The following is a 17,837-nucleotide window of genomic DNA, read 5'->3' on the forward strand; positions in this document are numbered from 1 at the left end:
CAGACAGCAAAGCACACTGAGATTGTGTTGGTTAAATCCATTGCATTTTAATTAAAGTTTACTTTATTACAGGGCTTTGAAATGATCTTCTTTAAAGCATAAGAAAGGGGAAAAGAATTTAGATAACCAAAGTAATGTGTATCAGAAAAATAAATCATAATGGTTAGGATATACTTGTAGGCATTTTGGTATTTTTGTAGTTTCTGTTCTAGTAAAGTAATAAGTTTTATAAAATGTATCTATCTGCCAAATAAAGAATACTACATATACAGAATAGTTGAGCCATGTGAAGTAATACATGCATTAATACAATTATTCCAAAACCTGACGGTCTCAAATGAATCCAGAACAGAATTGCAGTATCCTAAATGCAATTCTTATTAAACATTAAAACATTGAATTAGGCAAACTAACTCATTTTCTTTTGATTAACATGATTCATTTTATTAACATGATTCATTTTATTTTGTTCTTAGTTGTATAATGTTCATATTTTCACCACAAGGATTCCTGTGCAATGCTACTTTACTATCACCCCATCTGTAAAATCTCTGTAAAGATGTAAAGGTGTGTCAGATGCATTAACTCAGACACTATTTTGCTATAAACATTATATTGTGCATTGAGTGACTTTGATTTACCGGTACTTTTATAATCAGTTAAGCATTGTGAAATCACTTGTAACTAAGAATCGTAATTACTTCTCCAATAGAGCCATATATTCCCCCTTTTCTCTTTTGTTTGTTTTATGAAAACATCTGTTGTTGCCAGGACTGTTTGCTAGTCTGACCCTTGTTACCCCACTGGCACTACATGTAGCACATGTTTTCATTTGAGCTGTTGTAAGAGTGGTATCTACTGACTGACAAGGCCATTGCTCTAATCCGCTCAGTTGACCATTGTTGTGTGTTGTTTTTTTTCTTGTCATGTTCTTCTATTTCTGTACATATTTTCCTACATCTGGTGTTCTTTTTCACCCATTTATATTGTCTGTGTGGGGTGGGGGGGCATGGATTCTCTATTTGTTATTCATATTGACACTTAACATTGACACTTCCCTCATTGTATACATTTCAAATCACCACATTTTAGTTTGTTAAGCCAGCACCTTTGTGATCTTGGCTACAAATACTCCCTGCCAAGGCTGACTTGGGTTCTTAAAAACAGATGCAAATATGTTTTCTGTGAAGATGATTAAAACTGTAAAGTTGCTGTTAAGCGTGGGGGTTTTAACCAGTCTGCATTCAGGAATGAGCAGGACTCGGGTGTCACCGTCCGCTGTGCATCTCAATTTGGAGGAAACCAAGACGGCCCTGTGGGGAAATCTTGCCATTTCAACTAATACAAAAGCTGACTGGCAGTGCCTGGTGTGTAATAATAGCAAAGAGCTGTAGCTTCTCAGCCACCCTTGGTGACAGCTGCCAGTAAGTGTTCAGGGTCATCTAGGAAGTGCCCTTATAAGATTAAAAAAAAGAAAAGAAGCTATCTTCTGTAATCCTAGAAATTACAGTAGCTCATTACCTGGGATTCCTTTACTCTCTCAGTACAGTTGGGAAGTATTGCTTTTATATAGTGCTATGCTTGCAGCTAGAATTGCCGCCTGGAGGCCAGCCTTCTTGTGTCCCTCCAGTTTTATAGGGCTTCAAGACCGATTTTATATATACTTATAGATTTTGTTTCTGAAGGTTCTCCCTTTTTCACATAAGACAGAGGTTTATGCCTCAAGAATACATCAGTGTTCAAGCCCCTCAAGGCTGCTTCTTCATGTACTGGCAAATTCATTAGATCCTGTCAGGAGCACAGTACTTATTTCGGCTTCTAGCACGAGTCCTCATTTTCTTACAGTATGTAGGTATTATTATTATTATTGTTATTATTATTATTATTATTATTATTATTTTTATTTGTATTTTTATTTGTATTTTTATTTGTATGTATTTATTTATTTATTTATTTATTTATTAATTAGCAGACGCCCTTGTCCAGGGTGACTTACAGTCATAAACAAAAATACATTTCAAGAATCACAGTACAAGTAATAATACAATTAAGAGCAAGATAAATACAATGACTTCTAGCAGGTACAAGTATGACAAAATACGATTCAGTAACGGAGCAGATAACAGTGTCAGTGATAGTTACATCAGGATATAATTAAATACAAAATACTACAGATTAAATAACATTTCACAGATTACAGTACTCTAAAGTACAGGATAAAATGCAGTAAAATAGGGGGCAGATAAGAGCAAGTAAAGCGCATTTAACCCTTTGCGGTCCATTTATTAATTGCGCGTCAGGCACGCCAGGTCTAATTAATTTTCACATGCGCAGTTAATTTTAGACGCGCTGTTAAAAAATTTTTTTTTTCACTGTCAAACGGGTTTAAATGGCCCTCCATATCAACAAAGCACTCACTAGGCATCTCCAGCCCCGCCCCACCCTTTCGTTTGCTATAGCGTTCACCTATGTAAGAAATAAATAATAATAATAATAATAGTCGTACATACCGATCGATCATCTCCGGATCACTCGTTTTATCACCAAACTCCTCAATAATGCGATACAAGTCATTATTTTATTACCATAACATCTCAAAAAAGCTCTGCAAATGTCCGTGTTTTCTGTGCGCTGATTCAGTCAGCCAACTTGTTTACTTCAGACCGCCCCCGTTATCTGATACCTGATACCATGTATGACTATTCATGAGATACGCCTTTTTTTTTTTTTTTTTTTTTTTGACTTGTCTCGGCTCCTGTCACTCCCACTCGACAATTGAATGGTTTTCTCTGCTTTTTCCGGCGAAAAAACGACTAGACACCCGTTTATTGCGTTGCTATAATGATGTCGGACCCAGTCTGACAAAGGACCTGTGAGGAATAATTGCAATGTCGGACCCTGTCCGACAACGGACCGCAAAGTGTCCATAGGGAAAAAAAGAGGAGTTCTACAGGTGCTGTCTGAAGAGGTGAGTCTTGAGGAGGCGCCGGAAGGTGGTCAGGGACTTGGCAGTCCTGACATCTGTAGGAAGGTCATTCCACCACTGCGGGGCGAGGGTGGAGAATGAGCGGGCTCTGGAGGCAGGGGAGCATAGAGGAGATAGAGCCAGTCTTCCAGTGCAGGAGGAGCGGAGAGGTCGAGTGGGGGTGTAGGGAGAGATGAGGGGTCTGGAGGTAGCTGGGTGCAGTCTGGTCAAGGCATCTGTAGGCTAGTACAAGAGTCGAACTGGATGCGAGCGGTGATCGGGAGCCAGTGGAGTGAGGGGAGCAGTGGAGTTGCGTGGGAGAAACGAGGCAGAGAGAACACCAGGGGAGCAGCGGAGTTCTGGATGAGCTGGAGCGGACGGGTGGCGGACGCAGGGAGGCCAGCCAGGAGGGAGTTGCAGTAGTCTAGGCGGGAGAGTACCAGAGCCTGGACCAGGAGCTGGGTAGCATAGTTGGTGAGGAAGGGTCGGATTCTTCGGATGTTGCTCAGGAAGAATCGGCAAGTGCGTGCCAGAGTGGAGATGTGCTGGGAATAAGAGAGGCAGGGGTCCAGGGTGACTCCGAGGTTCTTAGCTGAGGAGGAGGGAGAGAGTGTGGTAGATTCCAGAGGAACGAAGATAGAGGAATCAGAGGAGGGGGAGGAGAGAAAGAACAGGAGGTCAGATTTAGAGAGGTTGAGTTTGAGGTGATGCGAGTGCATCCAGGAGGAGATAGCAGACAGACAGGTAGAGATACGGGAGGGGATGGTGGAGTGGGGAAGGAGAGGAAAATCTGAGCATCATCAGCATATAAATGATATGAGAAACCATAGGATGCGATGAGGGGGCCCAGGGAGTGGGTGTAGAGAGAGAACAGGGGGGGACCCAAGACTGACCCTTGGGGGACTCCTGTTGAGAGATGGTGAAGTGTGGCGGTTGCTCCACGCCAGGTTACCTGGTAAGTGCGGTTGGAGAGGTAGGATAAGAACCAGGCCGGAGCAGTGCCAGAGATGCCCATGTCAGCGAGAGAGGATAGTAGAATAGAGTGATTGACAGTGTCAAAGGCAGCAGAGAGGTCGAGGCAGCTCGGGCATGGTTTAGTGAGTTGGTGACAGACAGGAGGGCGGTTTTAGTGGAGTGAGCAGAGCGGAAGCCAGATTGGAGAAGGTCAAGCAGGGAGCTGGCGGTGTACAGCCCGCTCGAGGGTTTTGGAGAGGAAGGGTAGGAGGGAGACAGGACGGTAGCTCTGGGGTCGAGGGTAGGTTTTTTGAGGAGGGGAGTGCTAGAGGCTTGTTTGAAGGCAGAGGGAAAGAGACCAGAAAGGAGAGAGGTGTTGAGAAGGGAGGAGATGAAGGGAAGTAGAGCAGGAGCAGCAGCTTGAAAGAGGTGAGTGGGGAGGGGGTCCAGGGCACACGTGGTGGGTTTGTGACCCTGGAGCAGGGAGGAGAGGTCAGAGTCTGACAGGGGAGAGAAGGTGGAGAAGGAGGGTGAGTTAGTAGGGGATGCAGTGGGTGAAGGGGTTGGAGCAGGAGGAGGTGCGGGGGAGGGAGAGGTGTTAAAGAGTTTGCGGATATCTGAGATTTTAGAAGAGAAGAAAGGCAAAGTCATCAGAGGAGATAGAGGAGGGAGGAAGAGGTAGAGAATAGTTTACGTGGGTTGTTAGTGGAGGCTTGGATTACAGATTGGAAATAAGTACATTTAGCAGAGGAGAGAGTAGAGGAGAAGGAGGAGAGGGGAGTGTGGTAGAGGTCTAGGGCAGCAGGGAGTTTGGTTCTCTTCCATTTCTTTTCAGCAGATCGCAGTGTGGTTCTTGCTGAGCGGAGCACAGAGGAGAGCCAGGGTTGGGGAGGGGAGGGGCGAGCAGGTCGGGAGGTGAGAGGACAGAGGGAGTCGAGGGAGGAAAAGAGGGTGGAGGTAGCAGAGTCTACAGAGAGTTGTGAGAAGGAGTCGATAGGGAGGTGTTGGAAAACATGGAACAAGTATTGAATAGCAGTTTGCTACACATGAGGAATGACGGCTGTATTCATGTTATTTTTCTGAAAAGTGATTTAACATTGGATAGAAGAAACTGTTAGTTCCAAAAATGCAAGCACTGCTGTAATAGATGAAGGCTGGCTATATACTCTGGGCATATAGATACTTGCACTGCATTGACTCTGAGCAAGCAAGAAATAATAGCAGCACAAGGCTGTACAAACAAGTCCTTTGACCTCCAGCCCTGACATGAAAGACGTTTGGGGAGTCCACTGGGGTATAAAACTAGTTAAACAGGTTTTTGCTTAGAAAATACAGCTGGTTTATGAGGGGGTCATAAAGCTAGTTTTCAAGGGGACCAGAAGGAGCCAGGCTCTAAGACTTCAGAGAGATCCAAAGAGATAATGCCACTGGAATCAAAGGGTCTCAAGAAGATGACAAAAACCAGATGTATGGACCTTTGTGGCACCAGGGGTCTGAAGAATACACTGAGTTCAGAGGTCTTCACACTAGATCACACACACACATACACACACTCACACTAAATGAAATATATGGTAACAGGATAATGAGTTGTACCTTTTCTATTGGTTAAGTGTCAGAGAAAGAGGAGGAGAGAGACACCTATGCAGAAGGGTATTTAATGTCATGCAACAATTGTAAGAACGAGTATTCTGTTTGTCCTGTACCTGGGACCAGACTCCCTGCATATTTCAATAAACCTAACAACTGAGTGAAGAAAAGGACTCTGTGCATTTTCTTGAATCTACTTACTCACCATCCTTTTTTTTAAGTTACATCAGGAGGTGAGAGAGAGCAGTGGAGGCAAGGACATAGGGGGAGAGAGAGCGAAGGTTACGGCGAGAGGTGACAGTGGTGGTAGGAGGAGCAGGGAGAGGGGAGAGACAGAGAAAAAGAGATGAAATAGTGATCAGAGAGGTCCAGAGGGATAACAGAGAGGGTGGAGGGGCAGCAGGCCCTGGAGAAGGTGAGGTCCAGTTGACGGCCAGCTTTGTGGGTAGGGGGGGGGGGTGTGGAGAGAGACAGAAGTCGAAGGAGTGAAGGAAAGGGAGGAATCCGGCAGAGTGGCTGGGGTTGGAGAGATGGATATTGAAGTCACCTAACAGGACAGTTGAGGTAGACAGAGAGGGGAGGGAGGAGAATAGATAGTCGAGTTCATCGAGAAAGTGAGCGAGAGGTCCAGGGGGGCGGTTAGTCGGACAGCATGAAATTCAAAGGTGTTAACAGATACTTGGAACAGGTAACAGGTACTTTGCAAATGGTGCTTGGTCCTTATCAGGCTGGGGGCAGACTACATTGTTTCTACTGTATAAAGACAATACTCCGAGTTATTGTATTAATGTTTGGTACAAAGCTGTATTCTTTCATTTTCTTAGTTACAGTAGGTTCCATTAAACGTTTCACTGCCATGCCGCATCATACTTGATACTTCATGTTTTCAAAACCTTAGATAGGCTTTGTTTTTGTTCATAAAAACTCCCATCTCTAGTTTTAAAATGATATGCCAAGATATAAAATGTACTTGTACAATGGACATTGTTGTTTATGTCAGTACATTTATGCTGCATTAACTGATGCAGGATGTTCTATCACCTGTCATTCAGCTTGACATTTAAGATGTCAGTGGCATCTTTAATATCTCTAATGAGAAGCCCTGGTTTAAAATGTATTCATTTCTATTTTAAGATAACTGTTAATTAAAGTTATAGCCTGGTTAAGGCGCATACAAAGGACCTTTATCGAGTTTGATTAATGATGGTAAAGCTACTTGTGTTGAGCCACATTCTTTGGGCTGGTGTTTGTGCTTTGTTATGGGTATTGTATATCATGTCTGGTATTTTTTAGCAACTTAAAACCTGTCAGGGATTAGGGATGGTGGTTTGTCATTTTACTGTTATTGTCAAAGGTGTTGCTTGTGGAATTTTGCGGTTAGTGTCGGCCCGAAATGGGAAGCCAGGACAGGACTGGTTTGACATTGCAACAATTCCTCCTGTTGGGTTCCTCAAAGATAAATCACCTCTAGTTAGTGGTGAAAGTCTACAGCAAAATCTGTTCTCCAAAATGAGAGCTATCAGAGCTTTTGGAGCCCTCCTTCTGATGCATCTGTACATTTTGCAACCAACTGTCCACTATTACCTCTGTATAAAGCTTGCTGCCTTATTCTAGCATTTTTTTGAGACACGCTGATTTATAAAAACCCAACCTGTATTTACAGGTGGGTATATTGGAAGAGATTGGTATGGTAAAGCAGTTTGTGTTTTTTAAAAAGATTTTTGATGATACAGGAATATTATTTATTAATGGGTGATGGAGCCGTTCCAGTAACTAGGCCTCAGGATGTTGACGTTGATGTTGATGTTCATCCGCCCCCTGCTTTGTGTCCCCTTGCTTGCTTTTTGATGTAGTGGTTGTCAGATGAAACCTGTGATTGCAAATACACAAAGATTATGGAAGATTGTTTTGACCTTCTGAAAAGCCACTAATTTGATGTAGGGGCTAAAAATAAACATTGACCCATCGATTTGGCATTTTGTTAAGCCTAGCGATGCTTTTAATTTCTCATTTGAAATATGATTGGGCAAATAATTGAACTGCTTTATTAGGTTACTGTGATGTATTTTTATGTTTCTATGATAGTTTGCTTTAGTGAAAATAATTTAACAAACTGTCAGTGTTTTGTAGTTTGGTACACATGTCTTCCTTGCAAGCTCCTTGTTCAGTCTAATCTCATACTGAAACCAGGGCTAGGTGGATTGGTTTATCTTTTTATTAAACTTTTTTTATGAATGTATAAAACCCATGAAGGAGTGTGAATATGCAGCTGTGCTACACACATACAGTATATACGTAAATGAAATGCCACACCATCTTGTCATTTCTTCTGCTGGCGTAGCTGACTCCCACCTGTTGACTTTTTAGTAAAACAGCAGGAACATGGATGATGTCATGAACACACTGTGCTTACTGTTCTCTGTTGTCTTGACATGAGCATTTAATAAGTACTTTGCATTTAAATGAGACTAGTGGTTACCCATACATTTGTCTAGAGAAAGTGTTTTACCAGTTTACTGATATTGGATTTTATATGGTGTCTTTTTATTCCTCCTAGGATGAATACAAACCAGAGAAAGCCTTGTCAGAAGACGATTTGAAAAATGCAGTCAGTGTACATCATGCTATGGCTATAAAGGCAACAGACTATGAGAAGAAACCCAACGTCTTGAAGCTTAAAACAGCTGATTGGAGAGTCTTCCTTTTCCAAGCTCAGTATGTGTGCTGTTGTCCTGCATTATACAATTCCAGTTTGTAGAATATGTTTTGCTCCCTGGGCTTGAAGGGTGTATGGATATTTTGGGAATATAAGGAGCTTTACTTGAAGGAAATCTAATTTCATGCTCTAGTTGGAATATAAAATGAAAACACATTTATCTTCACTGTTAGTACTGTGAGACTGCAAGTGTTATTCTACAGTGTTATTTTATTACTGAAAGAAAAAGTAATATAAGTGCTTATCAATGAAACAGACTTAGATAACACATTCCACTAAGGCTTTGTGAACTAAAACAATGCCCCCTACTTTCCCCAGACAATCTATTGTAATTTAGGGTTTGCACTTTAAAAGTATTCAGATTTTTTAAATCTTCCATCTCCTAGTATTACTACTTTGGCAGGAGGGCATAAGTAATTCAAGACTAAAAGCCAATGAGAAATTTCATTTAGAATATTGACATTATTTGACAACTTGTAATTTATTCAATAGTGTGGCTTAAAAATAAAAGTGGAATATAATCTGTCTAGCCCATTAAATGTCCTTCATTATCGTCTCATATTTGTAATCAAAATTAATTTCTCTTGAAACAAATTTGAATTTCAAATCCCTCCTTCACACACAATCAAACCTGTTCACAATGTGTGTGTGTGTGTGTGCTTTGTATGCGAGTATAGCAGAAGTGTACAGCGTATTTCTCTTTTAACCCCAAGGACTCCTGAAGAAATGGAATCTTGGATAAGAAAGATCAATTCAGTGGCAGCCATGTTTTCCGCACCATCATTTCCCTCTGCGATTGGCTCACAGAAAAAGTTCAGCCGCCCTCTTTTACCTGCAACTACAACAAGGATGTCACAAGTAAGGCAATGGTGTTGTACTCCTGTTTCATGTGTCTGATCTGTAACCATTTTGGTTAATGTTATCGATAAACCGAAATACACTGTTTTGGTGTATTGGGTAGAATTATTAATCTGCCTGGAAACTGGTCTTGTTTCTCTACATTAACTGGTTAATGTTGATGCTTTTCAAGGAAACAACTACTTCACATTTAGTAGTTTGCTGTCCGTCAGGCAGTAAAGACTTTAGTAAATGGTTGTCTCTGTTGATGCTAATAGAAAATGTCACGGCGCATGTAAAACACAGTCATTTGTATTCCCAACATTCAGTAGGCAAGCAAGTCTGTTAAAAGTGGATTTTACAAGTCAAGAGCTGGGTTTAAAAAGCTATTAAAATTCAGCAGCACACAGGATTTTTGCACCACAGGGGATTTGTTTGCTTCGCAGGGAAATCTTCAAGACACATTACTGTGCAAACCCAGTAGACAGAGCCTGTTGTTTTATATGCACAAAGCCTTTGGTTAATTGTGCCCTAATCAGTATAAAATATTTCATTTTAATATGAAAAATGGTTTGAAAAGACATTAAATATTGGAAAGCAGTCAGGAGCGGAGTAACTTTTTACAGCTGAAATGGATGGAGATTTTAACCAGGTTAAAATAATAAATGCATTTAAATTGCTGGTACAGAATGGGGATCTGAAGCTGTCTTTTGAAGGAGGTGTTTGTAAAAGAGAAGAGAAACTACAACTGCATTAAATGCATTTGTTAAAATGCAATTATATAGAAATGCTTAAAAGCATTAACTTTTGGGTAGCAGATATTTCTTTGCTGATAACAATAATGTGCAGGAAGTAGATCATTTCTAGTTGATAGTACCTTTTGTTAGTTCTTTATTTATGCTAAATATTAAATATTGATATCACACTTACTAAACCGTTCTACTTCCAGGTTAAAATACCAAGACTGGTGTACTGTAGTTTAGTTATTATTGTGTTTTCTGATTTGCCCGTGTTTTGCTTGTTTAGTTTTAGTTATTTTATTTTCTGCTTAAAATAAGCAATTAAGTGCATCATTAGAATGACATTGTCTCCTGTGCAGGAAGAACAGCTAAAATCTCATGAGGCCAAGCTGAAGCACATCACCACTGAACTGGCTGAACACCGATCCTACCCACCTGATAAGAAGGTCAAAACAAAGGAGATTGAGGAGTACAGACTCAAAGAGCACTATCTGGAGTTTGAGGTAAGTCAGCACAAACACAAGCTGACATGAAGAAGGCATGCAATTCCCATGTTCACTGAATGCTTCCAAGCAATTTATTCCAACTATTTAGAACCTGATGATTGTCCCAGATAGTTTTTGATTACTGTCTGACACTCCAGGGCAGCAGCCTGCAATGACTTTGACCACAGTTATTGCAATTATTGATCTTTTTCTATCTATTTTACCACAGAATATAGGAGTATTTGGATATCAGTTTATAAGGTAGTTAAGTATGAACTTGTTTTCTAATCATTTACAAGGAGATCTGTTAAATGTGATGTTGTCTTATTTAGGGAATTGTTGCAGATACCTGAAAAAAATATATATATACAGTACTGTGCAAAAGTTTTAGGTAGGTGTGAAAAAATGCTGTAAAGTAAGAATGCTTTCAAAAATAGACATGTTAATAGATTATATTTATCAATTAACTAAATGCAAAGTGAGTGAACAGAAGAAAAATCTAAATCAAATCCATATTTGGTGTGACCACCCTTTGCCTTCAAAACAGCATCAATTCTTCTAGGTACACTTGCACAAAGTCAGGGATTTTGTAGGCATATAGTCAGGTGTATGATTAAACAATTATACCAAACAGATGCTAATGATCATCAATTCAATATGTAGGTTGAAACACAATCATTAACTGAAACAGAAACAGCTGTGTAGGAGGAATAAAACTGGGTGAGGAACAGCCAAACTCAGCTAACAAGGTGAGGTTGCTGAAGACAGTTTACTGTCAAAAGTCATACACCATGGCAAGACTGAGCACAGCAACAAGACACAAGGTAGTTATACTGCATCAGCAAGGTCTCTCCCAGGCAGAAATTTCAAGGCAGACAGGGGTTTCCAGATGTGCTGTCCAAGCTCTTTTGAAGAAGCACAAAGAAACGGGCAACGTTGAGGACTGTAGACGCAGTGGTCAGCCAAGGAAACTTACTGCAGCAGATGAAAGACACATCATGCTTACTTCCCTTCGCAATCGGAAGATGTCCAGCAGTGCCATCAGCTCAGAATTGGCAGAAAACAGTGGGACCCTGGTACACCCATCTACTGTCCGGAGAAGTCTGGTCAGAAGTGGCCTTCATGGAAGACTTGCGGCCAAAAAGCCATACCTCCGACGTGGAAACAAGGCCAAGCGACTCAAATATGCACGAAAACACAGGAACTGGGGTGCAGAAAAATGACAGCAGGTGCTCTGGACTGATGAGTCAAAATTTAAAATATTTGGCTGTAGCAGAAGGCAGTTTGTTCGCCGAAGGGCTGGAGAGCGGTACACGAATGAGTGTCTGCAGGCAACAGTGAAGCATGGTGGAGGTTCCTTGCAAGTTTGGGGCTGCATTTCTGCAAATGGAGTTGGGGATTTAGTCAGAATTAATGGTCTCCTCAATGCTGAGAAGTACAGGCAGATACTTATCCATCATGCAATACCATCAGGGAGGCATCTGATTGGCCCCAAATTTATTCTGCAGCATGACAACGACCCCAAACATACAGCGAAAGTCATTAAGAACTATTTTCAGCGTAAAGAAGAACAAGGAGTCCTGGAAGTGATGGTATGGCCCCCACAGAGCCCTGATCTCAACATCATCGAGTCTGTCTGGGATTACATGAAGGGAGAGAAGCAACCGAGGCTGCCTAAATCCACAGAAGAACTGTGGTTAGTTCTCCAAGATGTTTGGGCCAACTTACCTGCCGAGTTCCTTCAAAAACTGTGTGCAAGTGTACCTAGAAGAATTGATGCTGTTTTGAAGGCAAAGGGTGGTCACACCAAATATTGATTTGATGTAGATTTTTCTTCTGTTCACTCACTTTGCATTTTGTTAATTGATAAATATAAACTATTAACATGTCTATTTTTGAAAGCATTCTTACTTTACAGCATTTTTTCACACCTGCCTAAAACTTTTGCACAGTACTGGTGTGTGTGTGTGTGTGTATATATGTATATATGTATATATATATGATTCCTGTTTTTAAATTATATTTATCTCGCCAATCCCAGTGATTTGTTATCCATCCTGTGCATTTAAAGAAAAAGTGTCTTGAGTGTACAGAGGAATACTGAACTCTGTTGCAGTCATGTCAGATGAATAACAGAAAAGCAGTATCTATCGATTCCATTCTTCACTCTTCTGATGACCTTTTAATGTGTTTCTGTGTGTGTGTGGAATGACAGACAAGTTGGAAATCATTTAGGAATTCAATTTTGTAGTAGGTATTGAACACAAGTATGAGAAATGAGACCATGTAATTCAAAACTTTCTGAGCAGTTTAGTGCCATACCACAAGTGACTTCCTGTTCCCATGAGCAAGCATCAACAGGATGTCCAAAAGCTGAACTTCAACAGATTTGTAGAGATTGAAATATCTTATCTTGGAAAAAATTATCTCAATGATGTTAAGGACCTATTGAAAGTCGATTTGAAAGTAATATGTTTTTAGTAGATGTAAATGTGTATTTCTGTGCAGGCGTGTTCAAGTTTTGTTTCTTTCTCCCACATTTCCTGGCAGTGGGAGAAACCACGTAAGATGTGGTGGAATACTAGTGAGCTGCACACAAATTGACTTTGAATTCAATAACAGTTCTTTTTATTTGGCTTTATAAACTCCATTTATTTCTCATGTATTCCTTCCAGACTTGTATTCTGTTTGTGTTCTCTGGTTCTAAATGGGTACATGTATATAATAAAACTGCTGTTGTCTGGTTTTTAATGTATGTAGAACATGGAGTATGTACAGTAGGGTTAAGAAAATTGTATCCAAGAAATGTTTGAGTATCCTTTTGATAAATAAACATTTCCAACCCAAATTGATAGTTTGGGGTGGGGCACCCTCCTACAGTATGGTAGTGGTATGTGCTAGTAAACTCTCTGAGCTCATGTTTAAAACATTAAGCCCTGAAAATCAAGCATGTATGCTACCCAGCATGTTAATATTACTATTCAGAATCCTAGTCTAGGAAAAATGTACTTATCTCGCTGTACACGGAATCTTATGAAGAATTAACTGTTATATACAAACACTTTAAAAGTCGCTTCTGGTGTTTGCATCTGAAAATCAGAAGAGACTGACCAATATAATCTTGAGTGACACAAACAGGTTGAACGCACAATTCTTGGCAGTGGCTCTAACCATATTGGTACCACATGGTTTTAGTTGCATTTTCATCATGTATTTTTGATAAAGGATAATTGTTCCTGTGTGGTATTCCTCAGCATTATCTAAAAAAATATTTTAAAAAATGTATGCAGGTACTGTAGCCTGGCAAAGTGTGTATTTGTCTGTAGGTAGCCTACTTGCCTTTAGACAAAGTAACATTAGGGATACATGTTTGTAACAATAGACACAATCTTATAGTGACTTGTCAATAGAAACCTGTTCATCATGCCACCATCATTTGCCTAATCCCTGCTTGCATAGCGAGCGTCTACCATTGGATAATGGCAGCTCTATTTAGAACATGATTGGCTGTGGCAGTCTGTGAAAGTATGAGGAATGATTTTGCATAGCTTATTAAGGAGTAATCCTCAAAGTGTAGAGCAGGCCTAGTTTTCTAGTACTCTTAAATTCAACAGGACGTACAATCTTGAAAGTCCTTGTTGTCATAATATGAAAATATCTGAAAAGCAAGAAACTCCCTGTTTAACTGTGCCAAACATTCTTGATGTGTTGAACTAATTAAATATGGTAACACAACATTTCTTATTAAGGGAATAAATAACAATGTTTAATGTTAATTTACAGCCTCTTGACTGTCCCTAGTCTAATAAAAAACATTAGGCAAGCCCATCATAATGTGCATTGTACTCTTCTGTGTGGTGTTTTATTTCGTCCAGTTTACCCCATTTACCTAAAGCTCCTTGGTAATGAATCACGTTTTACTGTTCAACGGATACATTTAAACAATGTAGATGTCATCTTGGTAAGTGTGTTTGTGTTTTGTAGCTCATTTGTTATCATTTTCCTCCCCGACAGGAGAACCGCTATGAGATGTATGTTAAACTTCTGAAGGAGGGAGTAAAAGAGATACTTAGCGGCAAAGAAAGTGACAGCAGTGGACTGAAGAAATCCCAGTCAAGTCCATCACTAAACCAGGAGTCATCGCCAGCCAGCGCAAAGGTCAAGCGCAATGTCTCAGAAAGGAAGGACTACCGGCCTGAAACACCCAGCTCTAAGGAAAAGGTCACCTAGGAAACGGAAGGAATGCAACAAAACAAGCCCATCAGATACAGATGTTTGTGAAATATGTTTTAAGTAATTTATTTATCTGGCAACTGTTATAAATGAACAGTGATGGACAAATAATATAATAGTCCTTGACTGACTGGTGCCTGTGTGGCAATTTATATTGTATATTTTTTTTGTTGCTTGTTGTATAAATTGTTGTAGATTTTATTTTGCTCTGAAGCTTTCAGATAAGTGACACTTTCCTTGTCCTTGCTCAACTGTCAGGTATGTTTCAGAACAATCATTTCTCTGCCTTTTCAGTACAAAAAAAAAAAAAGTATTGTACTATCCTTCAGTTTAGTGAAACATACCCAACCAACATCTGTGTATAAAAAGTATTAAAAGAAAATGCCAGTGCGGACAGACTTGATTGGTAGTTAACCTGTTTAAGGTATTTGTAGTTTTCACGTAGATGACAAATAAAAGGGCACACTTCAACATGTTATGAGAGGAGACTCTAAATGGGGTCCCTTTTTTAAAGTGTTAAAATGAGTTTAGTTTAAAATTAAGAATTAAATATCAGGGTGTAAATAATGACTGCGATTCATTTTTCACTACTGAAAAGTATTAAAGGTGTACAAACTTTTGCTTTGCTTTTAAAGTGAAAGAAAATCTTTATTTAAAAAATAAAATAAAAAAAACCTTGGTTGTTAATCCAAAGTTTTATGGCTTAGCCGATTACCACAATAAATGTGCTGTTCCATCATCCACACAGGCTTAAAAACCGCATTGTAGATTAGAGCTGTACATTATTATCTGTAAGGTATGCATTGATTTTTAACTAGTCATTACAACCATTTATATTGTTTAAGTGTGTATGTCGTCAAATGTTAATCTCTAGACTCAAGTATGAACATCGAAGGTTAATGTAGGAACCAGAGTTTTCCATTTCTATAGCTGAGCCGTTTTATTTTATCCAATCTGTTTAAAAAAAGAATATATCTGTTTCTTTAAGTAGTGTAAATGCCAGCTATCCTAATGTGTGTCTTTTATAATCTTCTATGTGGATTTTTGAACTCTAATTTGATATATGTTATATTGTAAAGACAGAACTAGTATTTATAGTGCACTTTATAAATTAGTTTTAAATCTGTTTCAAACATTTTATAAGGGGTAGACTGATACTTAGCTTGTGTTAATACCTCAATGCAGAAGACAGCATGACAGTGTGTGCACTTTTCTAGATGGGTATCATTAGTGTTACACGTAGAAGTCACTTTCGGAATGGAAATTCTAGCAGTATCTGCTTACCTACTTGTTTTTTCATCTTTCATGGCTCTTGGATCATTCAGATCAGTTGTGCAGTAGAGAAGGGGGTGGGAGGCACACATAACAAACTGCAGGTTTGCTTTCATCTCTATTGCCGTTAAGTTTTGACGGAGCGGTTTTATTTAAAGTCTAAGCAAGATCTTGAACTTAAAGGAGAAACTACAAGTTGTGAGTTTGATGGCCCCACTACAAGCATACTGTCTATTTAAATATCAATTTTAGCTTCAATAGAAATGTGTCTTTTTAGAGGCTATCCCTCGATTTCACTTATGGTACTTGCAGGTATATAAAGCTAATTTTAATATTCACATTCTTACAAGGTACAAATATGCCATAGTAATTTACTGAAATCCCATGTGTCATCCTGATTGATTTTGTTGTTAAACAAGTTGGAAAAGATGGTGATCAGATTGTTATAAAAGACTGCACTAGAACAAAAAAATTAAGAGTTGAGTCCTCATATTACAAGTGGTAACAATAAACACATACTTTAACAGATTCAACTTACAATTACTGTTCAGATTGCAATTGAAAACTATAATAGATTTTTTCCACTCAAATGGCATTGATTTACTATAAAATGTAACTTGTTATACCCACATAAAATACATTCTGAATACATTTTGTAGCAATAATATATTATTACGACATTTTGTGAAGGATTGAAATATCTTATTGAATAGCATCAGCTTAAACCAAGTCCCATATTGGCTAAACTGAAGCTGCATATCATACATTGTGTTATGTAGAGTATTGGAACCGATATGTACAAGATACTGTACAGGACAATAAAAGGGTACATTTTTACAGTGCTAGGTTTATTTGTAATATCTTAAAATCTAACGGCTCAAATGCTGGTAACTAACTTTTCAAACTGTTACTACTACAGTTGGAGTTAATCGAAGACAATTTCAAAACTAGCTGTACGATTTCCTAACTGCTGTTTAAAAAGACAATGTTAGGTGCGATTCTTGGTGTAATTTTGGATGCACTGCACTATAAACTATACCTGACAAATACAAATCTGGATCTATTTAATGTTCAAATATTCTTCTGCTGTTTTTATAGTATCTTTTTGATTGTGAAAGATGTAATGGTTTAAATTTGTTAGCTTTGCTAAGCAAGAATACATTTAAAGTAAGTTCTGGTAGACGTCAGCTGGTGATGTTGAACTGTGATTGTTCCTTTTTATCTTATCATGGTCGTTTTGGTCATTACATTTCTGATTGTTATTCTACTGAGACAAAACACACTCCCTTTAATGAAATCAACATGTATTTTCTAGAACGGTTGAAGAAACGTGTTTTAATAAGTCTAATCTGTGAAGGATAACAAAATAGGGTATTGTTAATTGTATTTAAATATATCCACTATAGACATGGAAGCATCCAAATATATTTATACATGTGCTTATGAGTGCTTTTACCCTACATATCAGTATGCACATTTAGTCCCAGAATGGCTCTATTAATCTAAACACACACACATATGCATTGGAACATTTCTGAAAACTGTGATATTGTACAATCCTTAACTGTGTAAATGTTGTTGAATATAACTGTCACTCTGTTTTGTTATAGTTACAGGCTGTATTGTTGGTTGTTAGTAATACTATTGGCATTGGAAATGGTTATTTTTTATGTCAAGAAAAATAAAACAACGTTGAAGTTTCAGATAATATATACAATTCAGAAGGACTCAAATAAAATATTGTATTTCATCTTAATATTTTTGTTCCTCAATTATTTACGTCTACTTCATTTCCTAAAGGAGGAGGTCTGTCTGTCCATCTTTCACACTCGATAACTCACAAACTAAGTAGGTTATGGAGGTCATTGTCGCACAGATAGACCAAGACATTTGACTTGACCTCCAGTTCAAGGTCACATAATTCTAATCCAATTCTCTGTTTCTGACCTTCTCAGACTAGTAGTATCTGATCTGATTTGGATCTGTTTTTGTAGAATTAAATACTTGGATACGAACTTGGTTCCTATTGCATTTAAACTAAGTCT

At 38.9% G+C, this 17,837-nt stretch overlaps 1 protein-coding gene across 7 annotated transcripts in view; it reads left to right on the forward strand.

Annotated features, from left to right (window-relative positions):
• The window catches only part of LOC117409576 (PH and SEC7 domain-containing protein 3), a 102,075-nt gene extending 84,527 nt beyond the window's left edge, over nt 1–17,548 (forward strand). For all 7 annotated transcript variants that reach the window (XM_034015836.3, XM_034015838.3, XM_034015837.3 and 4 more), the window contains 4 exons: nt 8,067–8,224; nt 8,939–9,083; nt 10,162–10,305; nt 14,302–17,548. In XM_034015836.3, the coding sequence (XP_033871727.3) occupies nt 8,067–8,224; nt 8,939–9,083; nt 10,162–10,305; nt 14,302–14,517 (663 nt within the window). In that variant the 3' untranslated portion in view covers nt 14,518–17,548. The remainder of the gene's footprint in view (nt 1–8,066; nt 8,225–8,938; nt 9,084–10,161; nt 10,306–14,301) is intronic.
• Nucleotides 17,549–17,837: the final 289 nt, after the last annotated feature.

The sequence above is a fragment of the Acipenser ruthenus genome, chromosome 2 (assembly GCF_902713425.1).
Source record: "Acipenser ruthenus chromosome 2, fAciRut3.2 maternal haplotype, whole genome shotgun sequence".
Lineage (NCBI taxonomy): Eukaryota > Metazoa > Chordata > Actinopteri > Acipenseriformes > Acipenseridae > Acipenser > Acipenser ruthenus.